The sequence below is a fragment of the Cervus canadensis genome, chromosome 29 (genome assembly GCF_019320065.1).
Source record: "Cervus canadensis isolate Bull #8, Minnesota chromosome 29, ASM1932006v1, whole genome shotgun sequence".
In the NCBI taxonomy this organism is placed as follows: domain Eukaryota; kingdom Metazoa; phylum Chordata; class Mammalia; order Artiodactyla; family Cervidae; genus Cervus; species Cervus canadensis.
Window position 1 is genome coordinate 3,846,554 of NC_057414.1, and position 13,963 is coordinate 3,860,516.

The window sequence follows — 13,963 nt, forward strand, 5'->3', positions numbered from 1 at the left end:
AAATTGAATTTGCTCTTGAGAAATCCCAGGCGTCATCTGGGCATCGTGGCTTAAATCTTTGAATTTTTGAAAAATGTTGGCATTGGCTCCTCTGACCTTTTAGTTAAAGCATACACTGGTTAGTCATCTGGGAGGTTTGTGGGATCTCATAAAACACTGAGAGCTTCATTTTGGCCACATACGTACAACTGCTTTGTGCAGTGTCACTGTGAACTCATTTACTTACCGTGGATTCATAACAAAGTAAAGTGTTTTTCCTTTTGTAGACATTTGCCTGAAAAAGTTAAGGATGACCAGCAACTGAAGAATATGAGTGGCCAGTGGTTTTATGAAGCCAAGGCAAAAAGACACAGAGACAGAATCCATGGTGCAGATATCATCAGAGCATCCATGAGGAAGAAGAGGCCCCAGGTGGCAGGTAAGTTGATTGGGCTAGTGCCTCTCAAGCCAGCATTTGTTTGGGAGAAGTAGTCCTTGGGAGAAGGGAAGGGTGTCACCATCATTACTGAAATCTGCAGAGGGAAATCATTTAGGGGTGTGCTTTGCATAATGTGTGGTCCTGTAGGTCAAAATCTTCTTGGGTTTGGATGGGTGAAGTCAGGGCTAAGTGACAGTGTGGTAAAGAAGGACAAAGAAAGTCCTTTAGCTGCCATATTGACTCAGAGTAACATTGACAATTGAGGCTTATAAGGAGTGTGTGTGTGTGTGTGTGTGTGTGTGTGTGTGTGCTGTCATGTCTGACCCTTGGATGATAGCCTACCAGGCTCCTCTGTCCATGGAATGTTCCAGGCAAGAATACTGGAGTGGGTTGCCATTTCCTACTCCAGGGGATCTTCCCAACCCTGGGGGATCAAATCTACATCTCTTGTGTCTCCTGCATTGGCAGGCAGATTTTTCTTCTTTTGTTTATCAATATACCACCTGGGAAGCTCTTATCAGGGATCTACCATCTCCTCTTTCTTTGGCTCTTAACTAAAAATTCAGAACCTTTTCTCCTGAGTTAGAGTAACAGGAAGAGATTAGCCTTCCTGCTCAATGACTGTGACACCTGGTACTTCCTTAAAAAACAAGTACATCATTTAAGGGACTGTAGAGACAGCATTTTGGAGGCTTCTTTAGAATTCTGTTGAGTTCATTAAATATTTACCAGGTGCCTTCTCTCTAATTAACTCTGCACTAGTCAGTGTAAACCTTTACCCCTGAGAACTAGCCCCTGTCTAGTTCTAACCTGTTCTCAATAAGGAAATTACCTCTTCGGCATCTAATATATTACAGGCATTTGTTCCCTAATATTTCTAATTGTAGTAGCAATCTTGTAAGGTAGGTATTATTATCCTCATTATATATATGCAATATGTAAAACTCAGAGAAGTGAGGTGACTTGCCTAAGGTCATCAACAGGCTACGAGCACTGCATAGCTCATCATAAGGAGTCAGCCCCCATCTATAAGGAGCGTGGCTCTGCATCAGAAGGGCTGAAATCCCAGCTCTGACATGCACCCTCCCAAAACCACCCAGAACTTCAGAAATCTTGAAGTGTCCCATGGGTTATACCGAGGGCTCCATTTTGCAGCTGAAGAAAGTAGACTTATGAGTAGAGAGACCTATGAATGTGTTTGAAAATTGGGAGTCCTCGGTGGCTCAGACAGTAAAGAATCTGCCTGCAATTCAGGAGACCTGGGTTCAATCCCTGGGTCAGGAAGATCCCCTGGAGAAGGGCATGGCAACCCACTCCAGTGTTCTTGCCTTGAGAATCCCATGGACAGAGGAGCCAGGCGGGTTACAGTCCATGGGGTGGCAAAGAGTCAGACACAACTGAAGCAACTAAGCCCATGTTGCTTCATCTTAATTCTTAACACTGATGGAAGTATTACTGGTGCTTACTGGCTCTGTGGCCTTAGGCAAGTCTCTTGATCCCTTTGGTCTTCAATTTTGAAATCTGTAAACTTGGAAAATTTTTACCTCCTCAGAGGATTATACATGCAAGGGACTCAGCACTTTGCCTTGAACTTAGTCATCACTCAGCTGATGCTAATTATCCAAGAGGTACAGGTAGAGAGCAGTGGGTGTTCAGAGGCCAAAGAGATTATTTCCTGAAGAGGGATCACAGAGGTTTTAAGGGGGCTCTGGCATCTGAGCTAGCATTTGAGAACTTGTAGAATTTGGCTGTGTAGAGACTGCAAGAGGAGGAGGCAGAGGAGAGGAACATTCCAGAGTTTAGAGCTGATGTGAGAAGCTGTAAGTTGTGGAGAAGACAGATGGATAACCTTCTTGCCTTTATTGTTTCCTGTTTCAGATGAGCAGAGTAAGGACAGAGCAAACAGGGCAATGGAAAGCTGGGTGAATAACGTCCACAAGGATGCTTTCCTCCCCCCAGAGCTAACCGGTGCTGTAGAAGAGCCGGAAGAAGATGTAGCCCCAGCAAGCCCCAGGTGAGACCGAGCTCACGGAGAGAGCTGCTGCACTTGGGGGTCCTGGCTAGGTCCTGCTGTGTGTGCATGCAGAGGCCAGCCAGGTCTCGTGGGTGTGGGGAGGAGGGCAGGATGAGAGAGTTCTGAGCCCTGATATGAACAAAGCCTGAGTGGTATTCTTTCTCAGCTTCCAGAATGTCTAACAAATCTGCATATTAAATAAAATTAAAATGTCAAGTGGTGATTTCTTCCAGCACCAACTAGAGCTGTTATTTTTTTTTCCAATTGTTATTTGTGCTAAGGGTTTCTTCACAGAGTAAATAAAAAGGTACTCCAAAATGAATGTAGAGGAATAAGTCATTTAAGAAAGAGATGAATGGGGAATTCCCTGGCAATCCAGTGTTAGGACTTAGTCACTTACACTGCGGTGGGCCCAGGTTCCTTCCCTGGTCGGGGAACTAAGATCCCCACAAGCTGCACAAATGTGGCCAAAAAAAGAGAAAGAAATGAATGATGATCAAATTGTTACAGCCTGGAGCAATAGAAGAAGTTTAAGCACAAAAAGCAAGCAGATGTGAATTACAATCTTAAATTTGCCATTCATTAGCTATTTGACCATGGGCAAGTCATCTAATCTCCCTGAATCTCTTTTCCTAACTATAGATAGGAGTCATACTGTATAAGACAGTTTCTGATGAGAATTAGTACATAAAATACCTGGTACATGGTAGGTACTGAATAGACACCTCTTAAGGATGCCGATTGTCCTCAATATTTCAGTCTTGCTTTTGTGTGTTTTCCATTTATCTTATCACCTGACCAATCAAAATGCACCTTTGTACATCCTTCCTATGATATACCTGATTATGAGGCTACGTTGCCTCCAATTTTTTCAACCAAGATGACTTGTTTTTAGATATTTAAGGATCTTCCCATTGGTATCTGTCCATTGGAGGTGTAGTTGTTACCCTTTGGTTGAAGGGCAATTACATTTTATCTCTAGTTCCTCAGTGAAGACAATTGAATCAGAATCTCCAACTTCAATGAAGTCAGTAAATTTGCTGATGGGACAGTCACTGAGTCAGGGTCCAAGGCTGAGACACCTGGGAAATGGGGATGTTATCAATATAATTTGTGGGTGAGAGAGTGGGTCTGTTCTATAGGCACCAACAGGCATTTCAGAGTCAAATATAAGTATTATGTTATATGGATAATGGAATACTGAGTCTATTAAGGTACCTGTTGTTTATCCATTTCCCGTTTAGAGAGGACTCACTTTGTTTTCTAAGGTGGTAGGTGGCACCATATCCCCCCTGCTCCCACCCAGGATGATCTGTGATGTTCTATCAAGACCCTGATGCTGGGAAATATTGAAGGCAAAAGGAGAAGGGGGTGGCAGGGGATGAGACGCTGGTTAGACAGCATCACCGACTCAATGAACATGAGTTTGAGCAAACTCCAGGAGATAGAGAAGGACTTCTTTTCCTTTTCCCAGGAACTCATTTCATCTTAAATGGCCTAAGGGACCAAGGTGCCATGGCCCTTAGAGCTTGACTGAGTTTCCTTACCACCACATGGCCTGGTGGGTACCCACCTACCTTTCCCAATTTGAGGCTGTGAATAGTGTCCACACTTGTGTCTCTGTTATTGGTTACATTTCTTGGATGACCTCAGACACATCTTTGAGATTTCATCTGTATGTACCACAGGACCAAGCTGTCTCACCAGGGTGATATGAGATGAAATGTAACCAAGAGGTACCGAGAGGTATGGGTACCACTTGGCATTTCTCAGGAAGAAAGAAACTTGGCAATCTGCAGGTGGCCTTATATTAGGTTGGGAATCCCTGATGGCTCAGATGGTAAAGAATCTGCCTGCAATGCAGGAGACCCGAGTTCAATCCCTGGGCCAGGAAGATCCCCTGGAGAAGGGGATGGCAACCCACTCCAATATTTTTACCTGGAGAATTCCATGGACAGAGGAGCCTGGCGGGCTACAGTCCTGGGGTCGCAAAGAGTCGAACATGACTGAGCAACTTAACGTGTTGTTATAACACAGATGAGGTAGGCCAAGAAGACAGGAAGAAGCATGTTTGATGTGTCCGGCATACTTTGCTCGTTACGTGGCGTGAGCGGTGAGCACCCAGAGGTGTAGCAGGAGCTGTTATTTACTTCCTTCTCTCTGTGTCAGAAACTCCTGCTTCACTCAGCATCAGGTTCCAGCATGCTTCTCACCGATACTTTAACCTTTGGGAACTGGGTGTGTGAAGTATATTTTGGGGCCTGTACTTTTAGACTAAATGAACTTCAATAGAATGACTCAATACCTGTCAATATTTTCTTAGTCAGGAGTCCGGGAGTGTGAGGCAATCCTGACTGGGTATTGCAGTTTCTGAAGGATTTTTTTTTTTTCCCCTAATAAGCTCTGGGGAAAGAGTCCTTCTTCTGTTGTGGGCACAATTCTGAGCGCTTCTGTTTGTGAGTAATTAACTCAGTGTGGGTATTCAACATGTATTCAAGCATGAGAAGCTACCTACGTTCCTTTGGAACTGGTCTTGTTTGCATCTGTAGCCTGAGGAGGCAGAGAGGGCTCTGATGAACAGAGGGGAACAGGGGATGAGGTTCTCTTTCGAGAGGCAAAGAAAACTCCAGGCGCGCTCAGCTCTAGTTCTGGCTGCTGGTCTTCAGCAGAGTCGTACTGGCACAAGCAGTGGGAAGGACTGGTGTTTGGGATTTAAGTGTTTTCTATTTCTAGTTATCACAGATTGAGCCCTTTAATAAAATATAATAAAAGTGAATACTCGGAACGTGAAATACAGATAACAACAAGGGCATGCAAAACATAAGCCCACTGATGGTGTACTGTGGTGTCTCAGCAAATTGCTGTAACTGATTCCAAATGCATACTCTTGATGTCTGTACCTGTTGGAAACCAGTAACACACAGTTCACATACTGGCCCTAGTACAATGGTCTGCACTTTGATAGCACATTGTGTCTCTCCCCCCAAATAATTGTGGGACAGGCACGCAATAATCCCCCAGACATGGCTGAGCCATGATGGGGAGCAGAGGACGGAAATGTGAGAAATTTCATGTGCGTCAGATCCTGCCTCCCCAACCAGGATTAATGTGTGTTTCCTGGTTATAGAGGTAGGCCTGCTCTGGGATGAGAAGCCCCTCCTTTATTATTTGAGATGACATGTTCTGTGAAAAAAAGTTTGGGTGCTTAGGGAATCACGGAGAGTCTGGTAGCCTCTCGACTGACCAGGGCCTTACCTGTGCCCACTATTGGTGCTGCTTTGGTCTGAAAGAGCCCAGAAGTGGACTGACCTGTTTTAGATTCCCCTCTGTCTCTCCAATCTCTTCCACTAAGACTGTCTCTCTGAGGACTGGTCCCTCTGGTAGCTTATATCATCTTGGTTGAAAGTAAAAAGTGAGAGCGTTAGCTGCTCAGTTGTATCCAACTCTTTGAGACCCCATGGACTCTAGCCTGCCAGACTCCTCTGTCCATGGAGTTCTCTAGGCAAGAATGCTGGGATGGGTATATGGCCACAAACAGGGTCAGCCCAGACCTCTAAAAAAATGAAAAACAAAAGCAAGAGTTTCTCAAGTGTGTTCTAAGCTTCCCAACTCTTTTCTTCTCCTGGTTTCTCCTCCCACACTCTTTGCCCTCCCACATCCTTCAGTTCCCTTGTGGCCTCCTCCTTTCTCCTTGGAAAGGTTCTAACCTGCATTCTACCCTAAGGCTTACTTAAATTTTTAATAACTGAAGCCAGTGTGGATGAAAGTTTTGAACTTCTTTCCTTTTCTTGGTTGTTTCTAAAAGCTTAAAGAATTACCCTGAGAATGTATCCCAATAAGGTTCAGAACCTTCAACCCAGAGAGCAAGTTCCTAGGTGCAAAGGAGGGTACTTTAGAGGCAGTGGGCATCACATGAAGGAAGTGGTAGCCTCCTCTGACTGTGTATAAACCAGTCCTAGTAACAGATGACAGTCAGTAATAGGTCAATGACTGCTATTGTTGGAGCAGAAGTAACAGGGGGTACTGTGTGCCAGCCTGAACCACAGGCAGAAGAAATAGGAAACCACTTGAAAGGCTGTCTAAGAGTGAGAGGTGGAGAAAAACAGGACAAAGAGAAAGAGGTATGAATAGTGAGGATAGAGCCATTAATGCCTATGTTGGCTCAGTTTACTTTTAGGATATTTCTTGGAAATAAAGTGTTTAAATATCCTTGATATTTAAATTGATTGAAACTGATTGAAAAACGCTGATTTAGCATCTTGCTAGCACCTAGTAGAATAAATCATTCTGTAGGGTTGGAAATTCCTTCACCATGTAGTCATTTGGTCAGTTGGTCAACAGTTGTTGAGTATTTGTTGTGCACAAGATGGTAGCTAGAAATTCAAAGTGGAATAAGATATGATCCCTGTCCTTGAGGAACTTATTCCAGAAATAATTATATTTAAGGGATTTCTTGAAGGACAAGAAGGATTCTGTTAGGGAGATGACGAGAGAGGACAGGACAGGCAGAGAGGATGACGTGTGAGTCTGGCTCGGCTTGGCATCTGGAAGGGTCTAACGTAGTGGATGTATTGCAGTTATCAATTGCTAGTTATCTCTTGAGTGTTCTATCAACACTTCAAATTTCTTCTAAACTCATCTCTAAAATTCTGTTGGATGTTTCCTCTTTTCTCCATTCCCTTAATTAGGATTTCACCGTCTCTCACCTAAATTTCTGTTATAATGTCCTTATTGAATTGAACCTGTTATATACACAGTTACCAGATTGTGGCTCTAAAAAGTAAACTGGATCATAAAGTCATTTGGTGGTTCCTTGTGACTGAAAAGTGAGTCTAGCCTTTTGGTCAACATTCAAGGCTCTTCACAGTCTGGTTCCAACTACTACTTTTAGCATGAGCACGTGTGTTAGTCAGTCAGTTGTATTCGACTCTTTGTGACCTTATGAACTATAGCCCACCAGGCTCCTCTGTCTGTGGAATTCTCCAGGCAAGAATACTGGAGTGGGTAGCCATTCCCTTCTCCAGGGGATCTTCCCGACCCAGGGATCAAACCTCGGTCTCCTGCATTGCAGGCTGATTCTTTACTGTCTCAACCACCAGGGAAGAGAAGTTCTCAACTGTGACCTGTATGTTATAATTGCCCAAGGAACTTTTAATAATCCAGATTCCCAGGACTAGGTATCACTGTGTTGCTCTCTTGGGTTGAGGACCTGGGTCTCGCTCTCCACCATCCCCCAAGCTTCTAAGAATATATCCAGCACATAGTAGGTACTTGGAATGGACCAAGTGAATGAATGTTGTTCCCTGTCTTACTGTCGTCCATCACTTATTGCTACCTGACATTATATTACATATTCATTTTTGTGTGTTTGTTGTCCCCTCCCCTCAGCTGCATGAGGAAAAAGACTGTGTCTACTATTGCATTTCATTTTGTTCACCACTCTCTTCCTGAAACAGACAACGGTGCCCAAAAAATGTCTTGTGGAATAAACAAATGAATGAGGAATATATGGGAAAATATATTTTTAAATTTTTAAAAAGAGAAAAATAGATGGAGAGTGAGAGATGGATTGACTGAGTATAGTTGATGATATAATGAATTATTAAATAGAGAATAATGGTGAAAGAGGGGTTAATGGGTAAACAAATGAGTAATAAATAATTGAATGAAGTTCTTTGGACCCCAGGGATCCAGTAGAAAAAGAGACTAAGACAGCAAGAAAAAATTTAAGCTACAAGGTAAGAATGGCATTGATAACATCCAGGTTTTATTGGTTTGCCAAGACTGCCTCGCTTCAGACATATCACCATGAGCTCTGGTGATTATAAAAGCTGGAGGAGACTTTGAGGGCTATTCTCAAATTTGGACAACCACAAGTAAGGAGCATTCAGGATGGAGAAGTAGAAGGCATGGAGGTAGGAGGGAGCTTGGCTGCTGCAGGGGTTGTGATGCCCATTAATCAAAAATATCCCTGGAGAATGTCTCCAAAATGAGTTCAGGGAGAATAGGATAAAGACTGTACTGTGGTGTTTCTTTCCATGACAAATTTTCCTCTGGGAATTTTCCTATGAAATGCTGTGAAAGTGATGATCTTTCTTGTAAGCAAAAACTGTGCACCCCCACCTTTCTTTGTTTTTGGTAGAATTAAAGTGCTATTTCGTAGTAAGTTATCATAGTGAACCAAAAATGCTCATCTTTGAGCTTCATCGCCTGTGCTTCCATGAGGCTCACTTCTGACACCCCTCTCCCTTACCCTGTGTTGAATGGGAACCAACCAATTAACACCATGTCTTCAGCTCTGAAATAGTATTGTTTTTTCCACTAATGCTGTTTTTCCTGGAAAGCTTTTGTTTGTATATATCTATCTCCCTCTTGCAGAGGGATTAGCTACTTGCCTTAACCCTCTATAATAAGATCAGTGTGAGGCACTTCACTTGCTCCCAAAGGCAGGGTAGAGATGAGCCAAGCTATGGGACAATGCATTTGATCTTTTGTTCTTGAACTAATTGCAAATCCAGGGATATGAATGTTTCATTTCTTGGAGGCCTGCCCTACAGAATCACTCATATTGAGCTCTTAAAAGAATCCTGCTAATCCTACAGAATCTTAGATATACCCAAATTAGTCGTGAGGGATAGTTTCACTCTGACATCAGTGTGCCTTATGGATGGATGGGAACGTTTGTATTAAATAAATCTGTAGCATGAGCTGGGGTAGAACCAGAGAAGTAACATTTTACTTAAAAAAAATACTCGAAAGGCTGGCATAGTATATTTGTGAATCTGCTTTACTCAAGCCCTGAGCCATTTCTTCATGTGTTTTTTTTTTTCATGTGTTCAAGCCTCATTGAGTGTGACACGTGTTAGCACAATGCCGGGTGCCAGGCACAGCATTAACATCTAAGGAATTCACAATTCGAAGGGAGAAATCAGCAACAGCAAGAAACACAGGGAGAAAAATCACTTGAAAAATTTGTTTCCGAGTCCAGACACAGTTAATATTTATTCTGAAACGTACCTCAGAAGAGAGTATGTCCCTTGTTATTTTTAACTGCTTTACTTACTTTTTTTGTTTTTTGGTTGCACTACGCAGCCTGTGAAATATTAGTTCCCTGACCAGGGATTAAACCTATGCCCCCCGCAGTGGAGCGCAGAGTCCTAACCCCTGGGCTGCCAGGGAATTCATTTTTAACTGCTCTAGAGGGAAAGGCTGGTTAAGGTTTAAAAGCTTCAAAAGTTGTTGCATGTGCTTGGAAGTCCTTTACGGCTGGATGTAGAAGCAGATGGGCTGTCTCACTGCCCAGGTGGTGTAGTTCTAAGACTGCTGTGAAGGCCTTCTTCCCCATGTGTCCCGACCAGAATACCTAACATTCTTCTTCTTTTAAGTCTTCAAAGACTTGTGTTAAAATGCAGATGCTTTTCAGAGCCAAACTCTAACAACAATATCATAGTCTAATATTTTAATAATCTTCTTACAGAAGTAAACCACTTTTGGCTAAGTGCTGTATCTAGTATTGAGGCATCCCAGGTGGCACAGTGTTAAAAGAATCTGCCTGCCAATGCAGGAGGTACAAGAGACGCGAGTTTGGCCCCTGGGTCGGGAAGATCCCTTGGAGGAGGACATGGCGACCCACTCTAGTATCCTTGCCTGGAAAATTCCATGGACAGAGGAACTTGGCAGCTACAGTCCATGGGGTTGCAAAGAGTCAAGACACAGCTGAGCAGGCACGCATGCATGTCTAGTATGGCAGGTAGCTTTTGATGGGTGCCTGAGGTCAGAAATTACAGAGCTCAAGGTGTGAGCTTTGGCTTGCTGTATAGTGTTAAGAACGCATCACGTAGAAGGTATTCAGTGTCATATTATACAGGACACGCCCTAAGAATAGAAATCATCCCTTTGAGAGGGCTTGTAAGAAACAAAAGACACAGTACGTGGCTATAGGAAAATATAGCTGTGTTCTCTTAGGAAAAATAATGCTTCCCTTTATGAATATTTAATCACCTGATTTCAAATAGCACCAGGCAGGGAGCAAATTCCAGTTCCAAGTACCAATAAAATGTGCGATAAGATTTGAGACAATGAGACCCCCTGCCGTCGGGCTGGTAGGCAAGCAGCGCCACAAGGGAGGTGAGATTTGGACCGGGCTTGGCGGTGAGAGCGAGCCTGTGGGTCAAGAAAGCAGAGCCAACATTTGGGGGAGGGGGTGGGGGTGGGGGTGGGTTGGCGGGGACCACAGAGAGGGGCAGGGAGCCAGGTTTGGCATGAAGGTCAGTGGGCAGGAGGGGTGGGAGGGTACAGGGTGCGGATGGTGGAGCATCTCCAGTTCCTTCCTGAGGATCCCAGAAAGGTAACGAGCAAGAGAGGGATGTGACCAGTCTTGTTTCAGACCATTCTAGCTTAGAGGTGGAATGCCGAAAGGATGAGGAGAGTGGAACTTCGGTGTCCGGAGGTCGAATGTGAGGCTCATACAGATGACAGGGAGGAGTCAGGAGGGGTGGAAAGGAAACAACAGATGTGAGAGTCACCAGGAAGTTAGAATCACCCCGTCTTCATTCTAGCCCTCTTGCCGTAAACCACGGCTTTACTAATTTGAGGAATCAGTGGAGTGGAGCCCAGCCTTCCAATGCCTGTCTCTGGAGTCAGGGTCAGGCGCCTGGTTCACATTCCCAGCTCTTTCGCTAATTTAACCTCTCTAAGCCTCAGTTTTCTCGCTAGTAAAATGGGGAGAAGGGTACATACCGCACAGGGATGTTGCAAAGTTCAGCTGAGAATAGGATGGTTGCTGTGTTGTACTCCTTGAGGGGACACAAAGCCGGAGCTTAATCGAGGAAGTAGTTGCATTTTTCAGAAGCATTTCGAGGCATAAAACTCTGGTTTTAATTTTTTCTACTTAGGTGGACGTGTGAACTGTAGTTAACTATGTACCCCACCCTCATCCCGTTTTCTGCTTATCCTGACCACCGGAGAACCCAGTGAATACTGTATGTTTCTGGTAGTTCCGCGTCTGATCATGCACACCGAACGCATGCTTTCGGTTGCTTTCTTTCTTTCTCATTGTTGAGAAAGAATTTCTCATTTCTTTCTCTCTGTTGCTTTCTGAATAGCAGGAACAAAGACATCTTGTTTAAGACGTAAATAATATGCCTTGTTGTAGTTTGGCAAACCACAGATTGAAAAGAAAAAAAAACAAAAAACTGTGGTCACCTGCGTGTGCCACTGCCTTCCTGGCACTGGTTCCCTTGGCCTTCAGCTGTTCAGCCCCTCACTCACCAGTTGTACCCCAGACACTCTACACGCTATTGCAAGGAAGAGAAAGATGGCCCAGATGCTCTTGAGGGGTCTCTCTGGTTACTGTGAGAGAGAAGATTCGTAGGCATGGTGTGAGGTTGCATCGCTCATCATATGGCTGCATGAAATCCATAGCTGCGTATGGTTTGGTAAGGGAGAGGTTGGTTTCGTCCCTGGGCAGGCGGGGACCACGTGATGTGCAGCGTGGGCGGTTGGGGTGGTGGCTGGGACTGCAGAAGTGGGGTTTCCAGGGAGCAGAGGGAGGAGGCTGCAGAGACGCTGCTTGTCCTTCGTTCTTGCAGGGAGGAAGAGGGAAGGGAGGAAGATGGCAGGAGAGGAGGGCGGCCTTTTCTCAGGTCCTGCAGTTATGTGACTGATTTATTTGCTAGTTACTCAGTCGTGTCTGACACTCTGTGACCCCACGGACTGTAGTCCTCCAGGCTCCTCTGTCCATGGGACTCTCCAGGCTAGAATACTGGAGTGGGTGGCCATTCCCTTCTCCAGGGGATGTTCCCTACCCAGGGATCAAAACTGGGGTCTCCTGCTTTGCAGGCAGATTCTTTACTGTCTGAGCTAAGGGAGATGATACAGAGCACTCTGAGAAAATGAACATGGCATCTGCTACAAGCTTCCTCATCTCGCTCGCTGGCTTCTTAAAGTGACACTCAAGAGACATGGCTTTCTGGTCCTGAGCTGTGGGCTGCTTTTACTGTGAGTTCTGTCGGTGACCAGGGTCCTTTTTTCCTGTTGGCTGATAGATAACTTGATTCATGTTTGTGCTCACCTCTTGCAAGAGCAGAGGCCACCTGCCATGAGTTTTTATATTAGCCTTAATTCTGGCTGCACTGTAAGTTCCCACCCTTGTTCCCTGCTCTTTCCCTCCCCACCCTGCCCCTGCGCCAGGTTCTCACATCCCTGTGTTCAGACTGTATTCCACACACATCTGCCTCATCTGCTGTAATTCCTGTCTGCAACAGTGAGGAAGGTAACAAGAGGAAGCATGCTTCCTCAAGTGTTCAGCCTGTTCCTGGGACTCCCTCTCCATAGAAACATCAGTCTGAGGGAAGGAAAGGAAATTAAGCAGCAAGAGCATCCAGCCCACGAGTGTAGAGAGAACAATCTTGGGCAAGGCTCTCTGGCCATGGTGCAAAGTGCTCCCCTTCCCCACCCCCAGTTCCTTAGCTTCCTGGGGAAAAGCCAGCCCCTTCTGGGGTATTTTTCCAAGTCCTTGACTCTGTGATGCCACGAGGGGTTTAACCAGGGTGGAGTTTAACGAGGCACGGTGCTTTCAAGCAGTAGTGACCTCACCTCTCCTGCCTTGAGCCGGGGCGCCTGGAGCAGGAAGCCTGAGCAGGTGGTGTTGCTCGCTTTCCAAGGCCACTGCGCCCGTCTTTGTCCTTCTTGCTCGGTCACCGTGGGAGTGGTGATTCAGGAGGGAGCCAGCTCAGCTCAGCTTCTCCCCATTAACACTCCCTGCATTGTCACCCCAGGACGGCCTGGCCCCTGGGCTAGGGAACCAGGGTCTGGAGAGTCCTCCCCTCTCCCCTGGGCCAGCTGCAGGCTTCTGACCTCCCGCCATCCTCTGACTGCACTCCTGGCCTCACTCCTCTTGTATTTGAACGAGAACTCACCTGGCCAGCCTGGAGAGTTGGGGGAGGGCTCCCCATGAGTTGCCCTCGTCCACCATCCTCCCAGCGCAGCACCTCCATCTGCTGTTTCTTCTCTGTCATGGCCCAACCCCTTGTCTCACCTGAGTCTTTTCTTCAGCTATTTTCTTTTGTAAAACATTTATCTGGCTGTGTCAGATCTTAGTTGCGGCATCCAGGATCTTTGTTGCGTTGGGGGGGATCTTCCGTGACGGTGCACGGACTGTCTGGGCTCAGTAGCTCTGTGGCATCCAGGAGCTTAGTTCCTTCACCAGGGATCGAACCCATGTCCCCTGCATTGCAAGGCGGATTCTTAACCACTGGACCACCAGGGAAGTCCCGCTTTAGCTATTTTCTACCTGAGTTAGAGTAAGCAGTGCCATTCTAGTCCTGGACCAGAGAATCTTTAAAACACTTTGGAGCCTTATTTCAGCAAGGGTGTTCCCTTCTTGAGAACAATTGCTCACTTTCTAGCGTCTGCATCTGATATGAGGTCCCGACTTTGAGATGAGTTTATTTGTACAAATTTCAACCATGAACCTGCTATGTGCCTGGCATGGTGATAAAATCTTCAGGGCTTCTGATGGGTGGTTTTGC

General features: G+C 45.5%; 1 protein-coding gene across 4 annotated transcripts in view; it reads left to right on the top strand.

Moving 5' to 3' along the window:
* Positions 1-13,963, top strand: part of SYTL2 (synaptotagmin like 2) — a 118,726-nt gene that overhangs the window by 66,896 nt on the left and 37,867 nt on the right. For all 4 annotated transcript variants that reach the window (XM_043451469.1, XM_043451472.1, XM_043451471.1 and 1 more), the window contains exons 3-4: positions 267-418; positions 2,297-2,432. In XM_043451469.1, the coding sequence (XP_043307404.1) occupies positions 267-418; positions 2,297-2,432 (288 nt within the window). The remainder of the gene's footprint in view (positions 1-266; positions 419-2,296; positions 2,433-13,963) is intronic.